Raw genomic sequence first — 16,472 nt, forward strand, 5'->3', positions numbered from 1 at the left:
CGAATCGGTGCAGACTCGATGGGCTGAATGGCCTGTCGGTATTCTCTATTCTGTGGAAAGAAGCCAGTGAAGGAGAATTTGCCCCCATGTCAGTGCTGGCTTATGGGTATCATTGGATTGTCTGAATTTGGTTTTGGCTAGAGGTTAGACGCACAGCTGTCCGGTTATCCTCAGGATTGCGAACGATCTTTTCCACTTGTTACCATCTTTATCTCCGATAAATCCAAACATTTCTCCAATTAGCACGAGTGAAACAAACGTCAGTGGGCGAGTGAATGCGGTGCAGTCAAAACTCATTTCACCCTCCGTTGTATTCATTTTGTCACCACAGTTCTAACGCCCTGATTAAACTTTGATTGTTTGATTACCTGAGCCTTATTGATCTCGCTTACAACCTTTACTCTCAGAACACCCGGCCCCCAAGTAATGATCTGGAGGTGGGGTGGGCTGTTAACGCGCAAATAAATGCGGCGTGCAGGAATGGAATGGCGGTAATTATGGGGGATTTCAATCTACATGTTGATTGGTCGACCCATGTTGGACGCGGTGGGCTCGAGGAGTTGTTCTTGGAATGCTGCCCTGGAACAGTGTGTGTTGGAGCCGACGAGGGAGCGAGCTATCTTGGATCTGGTGCTATGTAATGAAGCGGGTAGAATTAGGGACCTTGTGGTGAAGGATCCTCTTGGGGAGAGTGATCATTGTATGGTGGAGTTTCTGGTGCAGATGGAGGAGGAGAAAGTGGGTTCCCGGACACGCGTCCTTTGTTTGAACAGAGGGGAGTATGGTAGGATGAGAGAAGAATTGGCAAATGTGGACTGGGGGAGCGCGTTGGAAGGTAGGTCTGCTGAGGAACAGTGGAGGATCTTTAAGGAGATCTTTCTTGGTGCTCAGCAGAAATTTATTCCGATGGTTAAAAAGGATCGTAGGAGGAGAGATAATCAGCCGTGGATAACGAAGGAGGTGAAGGAAAGTGTTAAATTAAAAGCGGATGCGTTTAGAGTAGCTCAGAGTAGTGGGCGAGAAGAGGATTGGGAGAGGTTTGAATGTCAACAAAGAATGACAAAGAAGTTGATAAAGGAGGGTAGGATAAACTATGAAGCTGGACTAGCACTTAATATAAAAAAGGATAGCAAGAGTTTATATAAAGAGGCTGGCTAGGGTGAACGTTGGTCCTTTAGAGGATGAGAAAGGGGACCTAGTGGTAGGGGATGGGGATATGGCTAAGGTCTTGAATAACTTTTTTGTTTCGGTCTTCACGGAGGAGGACGTGAATAATTTGCCGGGTGTTAGCGATGGAAAGATGGTAGGAGTGGAGGGCCTGAATGACATTATTGTTACTAGAGAGGCGGTGCTTGACAGACTGGAGGGACTGATTGTGGACAAGTCCCCAGGACCGGATGGAATGTATCCAAGGGTTCTGAAAGAAATGGCGGAGGTGATAGTGGATGCCTTGGTGATTATTTTCCAAACGTCGCTGGATTCTGGGGAAGTGCCAGAAGATTGGAAAACGGCTAATGTTACGCTGTTGTTTAAGAAGGGTGGCAGGCAAAAGGCAGGGAATTATAGGCCGGTTAGTTTAACGTCTGTTGTAGGTAAAATGTTAGAATCCGTAATCAAGGAGAAAATAGCGAGGCATCTTGAGGAGAATTGTTTGATAGAGCAGACGCAGCACGGTTTCGTTAAGGGGAAGTCATGTCTGATGAATTTATTGGAGTTCTATGAGGATGTGTCGAGGGCGGTGGATAGAGGAGAGCCGGTGGATGTGGTCTTTCTTGATTTTCAGAAGGCGTTTGATAAGGTGCCTCACAAGAGGTTATTACAGAAGGTCAGGGGGTATGGAGTTGGGTGTAGGGTGTTAGCGTGGATAGGGGATTGGCTGTCAAATAGGAGGCAGAGAGTGGGGGTCAACGGGTGCTATTCGGATTGGCGGTTGGTGACTAGTGGAGTGCCCCAGGGGTCGGTGTTGGGGCCTCAGCTATTTACCATTTATATAGATGATCTGGAGGAGGGAACCGAGTGTATGGTGTCGAAATTTGCTGATGACACTAAGATTGGTGAAACAGCAAATTGTGCGGAGGGTGTGGAAAGTCTGCAGAAGGATCTAGATAGGCTGGGTGAATGGGCCAGGAACTGGCAAATGGAATTTAATGTTGGCAAATGTGAAGTTGTCCACTTTGGTAGGAATAATGGTAGGAAGGACTATTACTTACATGGCAAAAAACCGCAACAGGCGACGGTGCAGAGGGACCTCGGGGTCCTTGTGCATGAGTCGCAAAAACCCAGCCTGCAGGTGCAGCAGGTGGTCAGGAAGGCGAATGGGATGCTGGCCTTCATCGCGAGGGGGATTGAATATAAAAGTAGGGAGGTCTTGCTGCGGCTGTATAGGGCACTGGTGAGGCCGCAGCTGGAGTACTGTGTGCAGTTTTGGTCGCCGTACTTACTCAAGGATATTTTGGCCTTGGAGGGAGTGCAGAGGAGGTTTACTAGGCTGATGCCGGAGTTGAGGGGGTTGAACTATGAGGAGAGGCTGAATAAACTAGGCTTGTACTCGTTAGAGTTTAGAAGAATGAGGGGAGATCTCATTGAGACATATAAGATGATGAATGGGATGGATAGGATAGAGGTGGAGAGACTCTTCCCGCTCAAAAAAGACAGTAGGACTAGGGGGCACAGCCTCAAGATAAAGGGGGGGCGGTTTAGAACGGAGTTGAGGAGGAACTTCTTCACTCAAAGGGTGGTGAATCTCTGGAATTCTCTGCCCGTTGAAGTGGTGGAGGCTACCTCACTAAATATTTTTAAGACGCGGGTTGATGGGTTTTTGATAAGAAAGGGGATTAAGGGTTATGGGGAGAGGGCGGGAATGTGGAACTGAGCCATGACAGATCAGCCATGATCTTATTGAATGGCGGGGCAGGCTCGAGGGGCTAGATAAGAACATAAGAAATAGGAGCAGGAGTAGGCCATCTGGCCCTTCGAGCCTGCCCCGCCATTCAATAAGATCATGGCTGATCTGTCGCTGCTCAGTTCCACTTTCCCGCCCTCTCCCCATAACCCTTAATCCCCTCTCTTATCAAAAACCCATCAACCCGCGTCTTAAAAATATTTAGCGAGGCAGCCTCCACCACTTCAACGGGCAGAGAATTCCAGAGATTCACCACCCTTTGAGTGAAGAAGTTCCTCCTCAACTCCGTTCTAAACCGCCCCCCTTTTATCTTGAGGCTGTGCCCCCTAGTCCTACTGTCCTTTCTGAGCGGGAAGAGTCTCTCCACCTCTATCCTATCCATCCCATTCATCATCTTATACGTCTCAATGAGATCTCCCCTCATTCTTCTAAACTCTAACGAGTACAAGCCTAGTTTATTCAGCCTCTCCTCATAGCTCAACCCCCTCAACTCTGGTATCAACCTAGTAAACCTCCTCTGCACTCCCTCCAAGGCCAAAATATCTTTGCGCAGGTGCGGCGCCCAAAACTGCACACAGTACTCCAGCTGCGGCCTCACCAATGCCCTATACAGCCGCAGCAAGACCTCCCTACTTTTATATTCAATCCCCCTCGCTATGAAGGCCAGCATCCCATTCGCCTTCCTGACCACCTGCTGCACCTGCAGGCTGGGTTTTTGCGACTCATGCACAAGGACCCCGAGGTCCCTCTGCACCGTCGCCTGCTGCAGTTTTTCGCCCCGTAAGTAATAGTCCTTCCTACCATTATTCCTACCAAAGTGGACCACCTCACACTTGCCAACATTAAATTCCATTTGCCATTTCCTGGCCCATTCGCCCAGCCTATCTAGATCCTTCTGCAGACTCTCCACACCCTCCGCACAATTTGCCGTTCCCCCAATCTTGGTGTCATCAGCAAATTTCAACACCCTACACTCGGTTCCCTCCTCCAGATCATCTATATAAATGGTAAAAAGCTGAGGCCCCAGCACCGACCCCTGGGGCACTCCACTAGTCACCAACCGCCAATCCGAATAGCACCCGTTGACCCCCACTCTCTGCCTCCTATTTGACAACCAATCCTCTATCCACGCTAACACCCTACCCCCAACTCCATGTCCCTCGACCTTCTGCAATAACCTCTTGTGAGGCACTTTGTCAAACGCCTTCTGAAAATCTAGAAAGACCACATCCACCGGCTCTCCTCTATCCACTGCCCTAGACACATCCTCATAGAACTCCAGTAAATTTGTCAGACACGACTTCCCTTTAATGAAACCGTGCTGCGTCTGCTCTATCAAGCAATTCCCTTCAAGATGCCTCGCAATTTCCTCCTTAATGACAGATTCTAACATTTTACCTACCACAGACGTTAAACTAACCGGCCTATAATTCCCCGCCTTTTGCCTGGCACCCTTCTTAAACAACGGCGTAACATTAGCCGTTTTCCAATCATCCGGCACTTCCCTGGAATCCGCCTACTCCTGCTCCTATTTCTTATGTTCTTATGTTTGCCCACCGCTCCTGTCTGCCAGCAGTTACCTGGGTAATATTGGCACAGTAACTTTAACCCGATCAGCAACATTTGTTCAGCTGCCGACCTTGGTTTTGAACATGTGTACGGCAGTAAGTCAACATTACCAGCCTGTTATCTGAACCGGTGATCTATCAGCCTTCCCTCGAAAGACAAACATCAACCGCGCCCCCCCTCACACCCCCCAACCCAGCCGCCCCCCGGTTACAGTCAAACGCACCTTTTCTGCACTGCTTCTAACGCATTTTTATTTTAATATGTTTATATCCTTTCTGAAATAAGGAGACCAAAACTGCACCCCAAGAGCAGCATGGTGCACAGCGGTTAGCACTGCTGCCTCTCAGCTCCAGGGACCCGGTTCAATTCCAGCCTTGGGTCACTGTCAGTGTGGAGTTTGCACCTTCTCCCCATGTCTGCGTGGGTTTCCTCCTACACTCCAAAGATGTGCGCGTTGGGTTGATTGGCCATGCTAAGTTGACCCTGGTGTCAGGGGGATTTGTGAGGTAGATAAGTGGGGTTACAGGAATAAGGCCTGGGTGGGGTTGTGGTCAGTGCAGACACGATGGGCCGAATGGCCTCCTTCTGCACAGTAGGGATTCTATGATAAACTCCAATGGGTACAGACCCAACCAGTCTTTGTTGGATAAGGCACTCATTCCATGGATGAGTTGAGTGAATCTTCTGTGAAATGCTTCGAATGGTAGAGTATTCCAGATGTGGTCTCACCAACACCCTGTACGATTGTAGCAAAACATCCCATCCCCCCCCCTTTTTTATAAAATCAAAATATTGCGGATGCTGGAATCTAAAACAAAAACAGAAAATATTGGAAAATCTCAGCAGGTTTGACATACTGTGCGGGGAGAGAATAGAGCCGACCTTTCGAGCCTGGGTGACTGTTCATCACTTTTCAATTCGATTTCCCTTAGAATAAACACCAACATTTCATTTACCTTCCTCATCATTTCCTGTCCCACCTTTTTGTGATTCATTGATTAGGACCACCAGATCCCTCTGTCCTACTGAGTTCTGTAATTGTTCTCCACATTGAATAATGTCCCACTTTTCTAGTCTTCTTGCCAAAGTGGACAAGTTCACACTTTCCCATATTATACCCAATCTGGAAAGTGTTTGCCCACTCACTTAACCTATCTATATCCCTTTGCAGATTCTTTATGTCCTCTCCACCACTTACTCTCCGAACTATCTTTCATCAGCAAGTTTAAAGTTTATTTATTAGTGTCACCAGTAGGCTTACTGCCATGAAGTTACTGCGAAAATCCTCAAGTTGCACAGATGCACTCTCTCAAACAAGGGCAACATTTACAATTCCCTCCCCCTCTCTCTCTCTCTCTCTCTCTCACACTCACACACTCAATCGCTCTCTCTCTCACGTGTGTTCCTGTCCCCTTGGCAAGCGAGACTGGGCTGAAGTGTTGCCAAACTGCAAATACTTTCTGCTCCAGTCAATGCTGTCCTTGCTAATTATATCCCGACAAAGATTCCACAGTTCCATTGCTGCCACATTCTAATGCTGATTAGAGAGATAGAAACATTCTCTTTGATGAGGCTGTGATTTAGTGTCCACTTGTGTTTAAGTTCTTTTTGGTCTGGTTTTTCCTGAATTCTCCACCAGCCCTTTAATCAACCGGCACCTTCCCGAATATCCTTTCAATAAAATACCGATTACAGTTTGTGGCAAAGTGCCCGACTTTCCAGTAACTCCCAGTCAGAGATAGTCTCCTTCCCATCTCGGACTTCACCTCAAACTCCTGTTCATTTAAAAATTGTTCTGTTGGCAGTTCAGGGTAAACGGTGTGGGGTCTGGAGAGGGAGGGAGGGAGGGGGGGTGTGTGGGGTCTGGAGAGGGAGGGGGGGGGTGGGTGTGGGGTCTGGAGAGGGAGGCGGGGGGGTGGGTGTGGGGTCTGGAGAGGGAGGCGGGGGGGTGGGTGTGGGGTCTGGAGAGGGAGGCGGGGGGGTGGGTGTGGGGTCTGGAGAGGGAGGCGGGGGGGTGGGTGTGGGGTCTGGAGAGGGAGGCGGGGGGGTGGGTGTGGGGTCTGGAGAGGGAGGCGGGGGGGTGGGTGTGGGGTCTGGAGAGGGAGGCGGGGGGGGTGTGGGGTCTGGAGAGGGAGGCGGGGGGGTGGGTGTGGGGTCTGGAGAGGGAGGCGGGGGGGTGGGTGTGGGGTCTGGAGAGGGAGGGGGAGGTGTGTGTGTGTGTGTCAGGCTGGGCGGGAGGGAGTTGAGTTTGTACCTGGGGCAGCGGGGAAGGGGATTTGAACATTTGCATCCAGACACTTGATTGATTTTTGTTTACCTGGGATTTGAGTCCTTGCCCCAGGAGGAATGATTGTGAAACTCAGAATTTTTTTTCTGTGGGAATCGTGTTTCCTGAGTAAACACGTGCTTCGTTCTCCCTTTTGCCAAGTCACATCCTGTGAACTTTAACCGGCACTCAATTTGACGTTAACTAGTGATGACTCAGCTGTCCCCCACCCCCACATTGGTCAATATTTCACTTTTGACTCATCATCTTAAATGGGAGAGTCTTGGGTTTAAACCGTGTCCCTGGCTCCAGATTCCCTCACAAGGCGACATGGTCAAACACCATCAGGGTGTTTATACAGTTCACTTACATCACTGTCACTCTCCGGTGAATATTAGACCCAACCTGCAAACCCTGATGCCACATCTGGAAGGCCCTATTTACAATATATATAGACCAGGGGGAGGCCATCCAGTGAGAACATGACTGATCTGTATCTTGATCCATTTCCCTTGACTCAGTATCATATCATCGCGTTCAGAGGGCACTGGTATCCGATTTGAGTGACGAAATCAGTTCACCACTACTGGTTTTTGTGGGTTCTAACGTTTCCAACAACCTTTGGTATGAAGAAGTGAAATGATTGTCAGAGATAATCAGTGGTTAGCGCTGCAGCCTCGCAACGTCAGGGACCCGGGTTCGATTCCCGGCCTTGGGCCACCGTCTGTGCAGAGTCTGCACGTTCTCCCCGTGTCTGTGCGGGTTTGCTCCGGTTCTCTCCCGCATATGCGGGTTAGTTAAGAGTAAAGTTTATTTATTAGTCACGAGTAAGACTTAGATTAACACTGCAATGAAGTTACTGTGAAATTCCCCTAGGCGCCACACCCTGGCGCCTGTTCGGGTCAACGCAACTAACCGGCACGTCTTTCAGGCTGTGGGAGGAAGCTGGAGGAAACCCACGCAGACATGGGGAGAACATGCAAACTCTGCACAGACAGAGACCCGAGTCCGGAATTGAACCCGAGTCCCTGACCCTCTGAGTGCTAACCACCGTGCCGCTCCATGTTAGGTGGATTGGCCATGCTAAATTACCCCTTAGTGTCGGGTGGGATTAGCAGGGTAAATAAGTGCGGTTACTGGATAGAGCTGGGTGGGAATGTTGTGGAATAAGATGGGCTGAATGGCCTCCTTCTGCACTGCAGGGATTTCTATGGACAGATCGAGGAACCGGGACTGTTTTGGATGGCTGCACGGAGAGCTGGCCGGGAGTCAGTGGGACGAGTGGGCTCTTCCTGTGCTGTAGTAACTCTACGGTGCTGTACTGCCTCTGCCATCTCTCCTGGCTGCCTTGTCTCTGAATGTGAAGGTTTTTGTGTTGTCTGGGACTCCCCAGGATAAACCTTCTCTCTATTCTACCCACTCCATTCAGAATCCTCAAAGCTTTCGCTGCATCCCAACATAACCTTTTAATATTCCGGGGAATCAGCGCCTACTTAACGTAATCTCTCCCCTTCTTTTGTTTCTAACTCTTGGATAGTCCGGTGTCTGCGTTTCCGCCCAGGCTGGTATCTTGTAGCGACAGCGTTCTGCTCTGTAAACACCAGATCCCAGATTAAAGCTCTTAGCGATGCCTCTCCCCGCCCCGTTACAAACCCCTGCGTCTCCGCTCACCATCTCGCCCAGCTCAGGGCACTGAGGCCAAAAGTTCTGTCGCTCCAGCTGACTGAATGTTGACCCCTTTTTATAGTGAAGGGGGTGGGGTGGGGGGGGAGTTGGTGACGTGGTGGTGATGTCACTGCGATAGGAGGGCACCCTAAGGGGTGGGGCCACACAGGTTAAAAATCCCACCACCACAGCCTGGTGGGATTTAAATTCCGTTAATAACATCCGGAATTTAAAGTTAGCCTCAGTGACGGTGGCCATGAAACTATCGTCGATTGTCGTAAAAACCCGTCTGTTTCGCTGAAGTCCCTCTAGGGAAGGAAATCTGCTGTCCTTACCCGGTCTGGCCTACGTGTGACCCCGGAGCCATAGCAATGTGGTGAGGTTCAAAATGGCGGCCAGAACGTGGCAACTTCTCGTGAGCTGTGTCCAACGCGCCCTCTAATTCCATCTTTTACATTCCCTGCTTCTAAAACTCTCTTCTAATTCTTATTAAGGTGATCTTTCTCTACACCCTGTGACTGTAACACTACGTTAGAACCGTTAATAGAATCCCTACGGTGCAGGATGAGGCCATTCGGCCTGTCAAGCCTGCACCCACCACAATGGCAGCCAGGCCCTATCCTCGTAACCCGGTGCATTTACCCGAGCCAGTCCCCCCCCCTCCGACGCTAAGGCGCAATTTAGTATTGCCAATCCACCTAACCCGCACGTGATTTGGACTGTGGGAGGAAGCCGGAGGAAACCCACGCAGACATGGGGAGAATGTGCCGACTCTGCACAGACAGTGACCCAAGCTGGCAATCGAACCCGGGCCCCTGGCGCTGTGAGGCAGCAGTGCCAACCACCGTGCTGCCCCCCTTCTCCTCCCTCTCCTTTCTTCTCTATGAATGGCCTGCTTTGTCTGTATAGCGCGCAAGACGCAGGACTTTTCGCTGTACATGTGACAATAAATCGAATCAAAAATCTTAACTGCCCTCTGAAATAATAGGCGACAGTGCGGAGGGACCTCGGGGTCCTTGTGCATAAGTCACAAAAACCCAGCTTGCAGGTGCAGCAGGTGGTCAGGAAGGCGAATGGGATGCTGGCCTTCATAGTGAGGGGGATTGAATATAAAAGTAGGGAGGTCTTGCTGTGGCTGTATAGGGCATTGGTGAGGCCGCAGCTGGAGTACTGTGTGCAGTTTTGGGCGCCGTACTTACGCAAGGATATTTTGGCCTTGGAGGGAGTGCAGAGGAGGTTTACTAGGCCGATACCGGGGTTGAGCTATGAGGAGAGGCTGAATAAACTAGGCTTGTACTCGTTAGAGTTTAGAAGAATGAGGGGAGATCTCATTGAGACATATAAGATGATGGATGGGATGGATAGGATAGAGGTGGAGAGACTCTTCCCGCTCAGAAAGGACAGTAGGACTAGAGGGCACAGCCTCAAGATAAAGGGGGGGCGGTTTAGGTTGGAGTTGAGGAGGAACTTCACTCAAAGGGTGGTGAATCTCTGGAATTCTCTGCCCGTTGAAGTGGTGGAGGCTGCCTCGCTAAATATTTTTAAGACGCGGGTTGATGGGTTTTTGATAAGCGAGGGGATTAAGGGTTATGGGGAGAGGGCGGGAAAGTGGAATTGAGCCACGACAGATCAGCCATGATCTTATTGAATGGCGGGGCAGGCTCGAAGGGCTGGATGGCCTACTCCTGCTCCTATTTCTTATGTTCTTATGAGACATTCAGTTCGAGGAAAATTGGAGGAGGGCAACATCTTGTGAAAGAATGAAAAACAGAAGTTAAATTACTGAGTGAGTAAAGACTCTAACACTGGGAGCGACCGTTAACAAAATCCTTCATCTCTACCCTATAAACACACACAAGTAGAAATGTGGATTGCAAGTTATTTCACGTGAATGCTATTAAAGAATTTGCGGTCAATTACAGTCTGGCCTGATCCATTTCTAACCAGCCTGGCACCAGGTTAGCCCTGGGCTGTGTGTTCTGTGAGCTTGTTGCCTGGAGGCTCGAGCTGTGTCTTTCTGGAGAAGTGAGTGCAAATAAGACGGTTTGAGATTTTATAGATCGTCGACAGCAGTGTGCGAGGTTTTGATATTTTTATCGCCGGCTGCCGTGTCCCAGTTCCTGCGTGGGCTGAAATCAGGTCATTCATCGCAAGCTGTGGGACATAAACACATCCTCTGGCTTATATTCACGCTGCACAGAATCCAACTGAGCTAGAAGGAGGCCCATTGTGCCTGTATAGACTCATTGAAAGATCTCCAGTTAGTCCCACCCTCCCCACTCTTTCCCCATAACCCTCTACGTGTTTCATTTTTCTTTCATTCATTCGTGGGACGCGGGTGTCGCTGGCTGGCCAGCATTTATTGCCCCGTCCCTAGTTGCCCATGAGGAGGCGGTGGTGAGCTGCCATCTTGTAAACTCCCCTGCCCCTCCCCACCCTCAGCTTGTAGTGACAGAGGGTCAGTTAGTTCACTGCCCTTTCCCTTGGGTGGGTGAGTGATGATGGTTTCTGCTCTCTCCCTGTGCCAGGTCCACCTGCAGACCCAACAGGAGGTGAAGTTGAGGATGATAGGGATGGCTGTACGCGTCGTCCGGACGGACGGATTTCTAGCGCTCTACAATGGGCTCAGTGCCTCACTCTGCCGACAGGTAAAGACCCCGATCGCGGGGGGGGGGGGGGGGGGGAGGTGGGCGATGCCATTGCCGAGGAGGAGGGGGTGCGAAAGAGGTGCCCGTGTCGGTCGCCCGCACTCAACCATCAACTGAAAGGATTTTTGGACGAGGTTTGCCAGTCTGTGGGGCTGGGTGGGTGGGTGGAAGTGGGGGGGTATATATGGGCAGTAATTGGCGTTTGGGATGGGGGGGGGGGATGCGGTTGGTGGTTTGGAGTTGGAAGGGAGGGCTAGTGATAATACAGTGGGCAGACTCAGGGTGAGTGGAATCGGCTGCCATTGGTGGTGGTGGTGGAGGCGAACTCGTTGGGGTCTTTTAAGAGACTTCTGGATGAGTACATAGGATTTAATGGGATTGAGGGTTATAGGTAGGCCTAATAGGTAGGGATATGATCAGCGCAACTTGTGGGCCGAAGGGCCTGTTTGTGCTGTAGTGTCCTGCCCCACCATTCAATAAGATCATGGCTGATCTGAAGTGGATCAGTTCTACTTCCCCACTTTCTCCCCATAACCCTTAATTCCCATTTCTTGATAGCCTACTCCTGCTCCTGCTCCTATTCCTTATGTTCTATAATACTGGTGGTGTATTGTAATAACAGGAGGATGAGGAACTCCAGTCCAATCCCACACTTCAATAAGGTAACAACTCCCAGAAGCTGGAGTTAGACTGGGAACTGGTAAAGAATTATAGAGTCATAAAATCCCTACAGTGCAGATGGAGGCCATTTGGCCCATTGAGTCTGCACCAACCACAATCCCACCCAGGCCCCATTCCCGTAACCCCACGTGTTTACCCCACTAATCCCCCTGACACTCGGGGTCAATATAGCAGGGCCAATCAACCTCACCCACACATCTTTCAGACTGTGGGAGGAAACTGGAGCACCCAGAGGAAACAATCCTGCCTCTCCCTTATTTCTCAGTTTGATCCACGTAGGCTGTTCTCAAAGATTTTGTGACTAAGTTGCTGAGTTTTTGAAAATTCTGAACAAAACCAAATAGAGAACAACCAGGAGTAACATTCATAATTCTGTCTCTCTCTCTCTCTCTCGTGTGTCTCTCTCTGCTGAGTGGGGTAAGGTGCAGTGTTGAGCTCCTCCAGCAGAGGGTGGTGTCACACAGCCTTTGAGAGGGAGACTGTTCTCATAAGAAATAGGAGCAGGAGTAGGCCATCTAGCCCTTCGAGCCTGCCCCGCCATTCAATAAGATCATGGCTGATCTGTCGTGGCTCAGTTCCACATTCCCGCCCTCTCCCCATAACCCTTAATCCCCTCTCTTATCAAAAACCCATCAACCCGCGTCTTAAAAATATTTAGCGAGGCAGCCTCCACCACTTCAACGGGCAGAGAATTCCAGAGATTCACCACCCTTTGAGTGAAGAAGTTCCTCCTCAACTCCGTTCTAAACCGCCTCCCCTTTATCTTGAGGCTGTGCCCCCTAGTCCTACTATCCTTTCTGAGCGGGAAGAGTCTCTCCACCTCTATCCTATCCATCCCATTCATCATCTTATACGTCTCAATGAGATCTCCCCTCATTCTTCTAAACTCTAACGAGTACAAGCCCAGTTTATTCAGCCTCTCCTCATAGCTCAACCCCCTCAACTCCGGTATCAGCCTAGTAAACCTCCTCTGCACTCCCTCCAAGGCCAAAATATCTTTGCGCAGGTGCAGCGCCCAAAACTGCACACAGTACTCCAGCTGCGGCCTCACCAATGCCCTATACAGCCACAGCAAGACCTCCCTACTTTTATATTCAATCCCCCTCGCTATGAAGGCCAGCATCCCATTCGCCTTCCTGACCACCTGCTGCACCTGCAAGCTGGGTTTTTGCGACTCATGCACAAGGACCCCGAGGTCCCTCTGCACCGTCGCCTGCTGCAGTTTTTCGCCCCGTAAGTAATAGTCCTTCCTACCATTCTTCCTACCAAAGTGGACCACCTCGCACTTGCCAACATTAAATTCCATTTGCCATTTCCTGGCCCATTCGCCCAGCCTATCTAGATCAGCGAGTGTGATGGGTCCAGAGGGATGGGGGCCCAAATGTGGGCAATTGGGATTAGCTCAGGGGTTTACAAAAAAGGGTGGATGGTCATGTTGGGCCGAAGGGCCTGTTTCCATGCTGTAAACCTCTAAGACTCTAAGTTACTGCTGAGTCCCCTGTAGGCAAACACCAGTGTCTGGGGGGGTGGGGTATTTGCTGATGTTATGGGAGTGGGGGGATTCGCCAGTATCTGGGGTGGGGGGGTGATCGCCTGTGGGTCTGCCCATTGCGGAGGGGGGTGGGGAGAGGTGTGCTCAGTGGGATTGGGGGGGGGGAGGAAATGGGGGTTGGGGGGGTGAGAGACGATGTGCTGGGTGGTAATCCTGCTGCTTCTCTCTCTGTCTGTCTATAGCTGACGTACTCACTGACTCGCTTCGCCATTTACGAGACGGTGAGGGACAAAATCAGCGGAGGACACAACAAACCACTCCCTTTCTACAAGAAAGTTCTCCTGGGAGCCTTTGGAGGTCAGTGTGTAGCTGGCATCGACTAACGGTACCAGCCTGTACCTGGGGCACTCTGTCTGCTGGGGGTGTCGCCTGGTTTGGGTGAGAGGGGTTTGGGGGGGGGGGTGCGGGGAGGGGGATTCTGGTGAATCGGGGGGGTGGTGGTGAGGGTGGGGGTTGGGGCTGCGTGTTACTTACGCAGGACAGAACAGTTTCTTGTCGGTGTGTGTCGCTTTAAACCCCGGAAGGTGCGCTGTCCCTTTAACCGCCTGTCTATGTTTCCGCAGGTTTCACGGGGGGTTTTGTTGGAACGCCGGCTGATATGGTAAATGTCAGGTTAGTGCACGCAGCCCGCATCGCCACTGACCTCCGCCCTCACACCATCCCCCACCCCGCCACCTCCCCTACCCCCCCCGCCACACCTCAGTCTGCCCCTTGCCGAGTCACCCTCTGCCTCACCTTGCCCCTCGTGGAGCCCACCCACCCCCCCCCCATCTCAGACTGTGGGAGAAAACCCACGCAGACATGGGGAGAACATGCAGACTCTGCACAGACGGTGATGCAAGCTGGGAGTTGAACCTTGACGCTGTGAGGCAGCGGTGCCATCCACCACGCCATCCAAGAACAGGAACAGTTGGCGTTGCCCAACATGGGAACGGAATGGGGCTCCGATGATTCCAGTCCTCTGCAGCCCACTCCTACTCCGCTGCTTTGCCTTTCACGGTGTTGTCCTGGGTTTGATGAAGCCAGGGGCGGCCTGAGGACTTACAGACAAGTGAACTGTGTATATATACCCGCCTCCATCACTCCCAGCAATAGTATTGTCTCTCCTGTGTTTGCCCTGAGTTGTACGCTCCTGTACATGTCTGAAGTTGAATCCCTGCCTATATAAAGGCTGGACCCTGCAGCCACAAATCTTCCCGTAGGTCTCCCCACTGATAGGTACAAAGGTTCACGTGTCCGCCCCTCGCGTGTCCACCTCCATCTTGACCGCCACTGAAGCATAGAAAAGCTCTCCGTGCCCCTCACTCATGTCACACGTGACCTAAGGGTGTTTCTCTGCTGCCTCTGAGCTTTCCAGGCAACGTGCTCTTGACGGAGGCTTCCTTCCATCGGAATTTCCCTGCTCAGCCTCCGACCTGCTCTTAGTTTCCCCCCCCACACCCCGGCTAAATGCCCCTTGTTGTAACAGTGAGAAACAGCACCCATACATCTGCAGTGATTTGCACAGTGTGTCTGCCACAGCTTGCACCTTTCTGCTTGCTACTTGATGCACCGCACCCACCCGTGCGTCGCCAATCACCTTCCGAATATCTTTTCACGTTTGCTGGCAGCCATTTCCGCGCCCTGAGAAATTTCCAGACCCGCTTAAAAGTAAGCGTGGCTTCTCACGGCTAAAGCCCCGAAATGCCGTCCCGCGTTAGTACCGCAAACAAACCTGTCCCGAAGCTTGTCTTCCAAAACTGCCCCAAACTCGGAGAGAGCTGACGTAATTGAGTTACAGACTGGACTGTGAAACCTGAAATGTACAGTTAGCGAGGGCTTAGGGTGGTGGTGATTCTCAACAGTTGCAACTATATTTACAAATGAAACTTGCCCTGGCTTTCGTGGTGTAGCTAACTTGTAAGTCTCCATCCCACGTGCACACGGGAGAATTTACAATGGGAATAGCGGGATAGGGTCTCCGGAAGGGTTGGGGGGGGGAGGTTGTTTTAGTTCAGTCAGGGTCGGAGGGCCTGTTCCTATGCTGTAATTTTCCTTATTGTTTGTTCAATCGATTTGCAACTTTGCCTGCTGTGCAATCTCCGGAACAGTATTCCGACTTCTCCACATATTTAGTCCTGTCCTCGTTCTCTGCCACAACCTTCCACTCGCCCCTCTCCAGCCCCCCCACCCGCTGCCCTGCAGTACCCGCTGTGCTTTGGGGGGGGGGGGGGGGTGGGGTGATTATAACTGACTCCGTCTCTCTCCCTCTCTCCCTCTCCAGGATGCAGAATGACATGAAACTCCCGGCGGAGCTGCGGAGAAAGTGAGTGCTTCCCGGTTTCCCTTCTCTCGTCGTCGGGCTCTGAGACACGGACACTGTGTCCGCTCCCGTGGGAATTTAGACTTGACGGTCCCAGGCTGAGAGAGGGGGTGGGGGGATGGAACGGAGGGTGGTGGGGGGGTGGGGTGGGGTGCGGAATGAAAGGGAGGGACAACCAGGGCTGAAACTGGGGGGATTTCACCTCTCCTTGTCCCAAGGTGGGAAAGTAAATTGCGACGGGAGCCCAATCAAAATACAAAAGGGATTACCGGTACTTTAAAGGAGTGGTCAAAAGTGTGGCAAGTGGAATGTAAAGTGGGCGAATATTGATAGGAGGCATAAAACAGAGAATTATTAAATTTATTCAGCAGTATCACATTAACACTGCAATGAAGTTACTGTGAAAATCCCCTCGTCGCCACACTCCGGCGCCTGTTTGGGTACACTGAGGGAGAATTTAGCATGGACAGTGCACCCTAACCAGCACGTCTTTCGGACAGTGGGAGGGAGCCAGAGCACCCGAAGGAAACCCACGCAGACACGGGGAGAATGTGCAAACTCCACTCACGCCCTGTGTGGAGCCCCAGCCAGGAATCGAACCTGGGTCCCTGGCGCTGTGAGGCAGCGGTGCTAACCACTGTGCCGCCTTGTATCCAAAACGTGAGAGATTGCAGTGCAGAGGGATCTGGGTGTCCTAGTGCATGAATCGTAAACGGCTGAGATACAGATACAGCTAGTAATTAGCAAAGCTAATAGAGTATTATTGATCATTGCAAGGGGAATTGAATACAAGAGCAGGGAGATTATGCTTCAGGTATACAGGGTGGTGTCACATCTGGAGAAGGTTTTCCAGACTAACTCCTGGAATGGGCAAGCTGCCTTGTGAG

The 16,472-nt window shown here is 51.2% G+C and overlaps 1 protein-coding gene across 1 annotated transcript; it reads left to right on the forward strand.

Moving 5' to 3' along the window:
• Positions 1-10,903: 10,903 nt before the first annotated feature.
• LOC145340746 (mitochondrial dicarboxylate carrier-like) lies at positions 10,904-15,588 on the forward strand (the record flags this gene model as incomplete). The annotated part of the gene is made up of 4 exons (XM_080185205.1): positions 10,904-11,050; positions 13,466-13,580; positions 13,847-13,895; positions 15,547-15,588. Coding segments are annotated over exons 1-4 (353 nt in total), but the record flags the coding sequence as incomplete, so codon positions are not given.
• Positions 15,589-16,472: the final 884 nt, after the last annotated feature.

This window comes from Carcharhinus amblyrhynchos, unplaced genomic scaffold (genome assembly GCF_965287045.1).
Source record: "Carcharhinus amblyrhynchos unplaced genomic scaffold, sCarAmb.v2.hapA chromosome_1378, whole genome shotgun sequence".
NCBI lineage: Eukaryota > Metazoa > Chordata > Chondrichthyes > Carcharhiniformes > Carcharhinidae > Carcharhinus > Carcharhinus amblyrhynchos.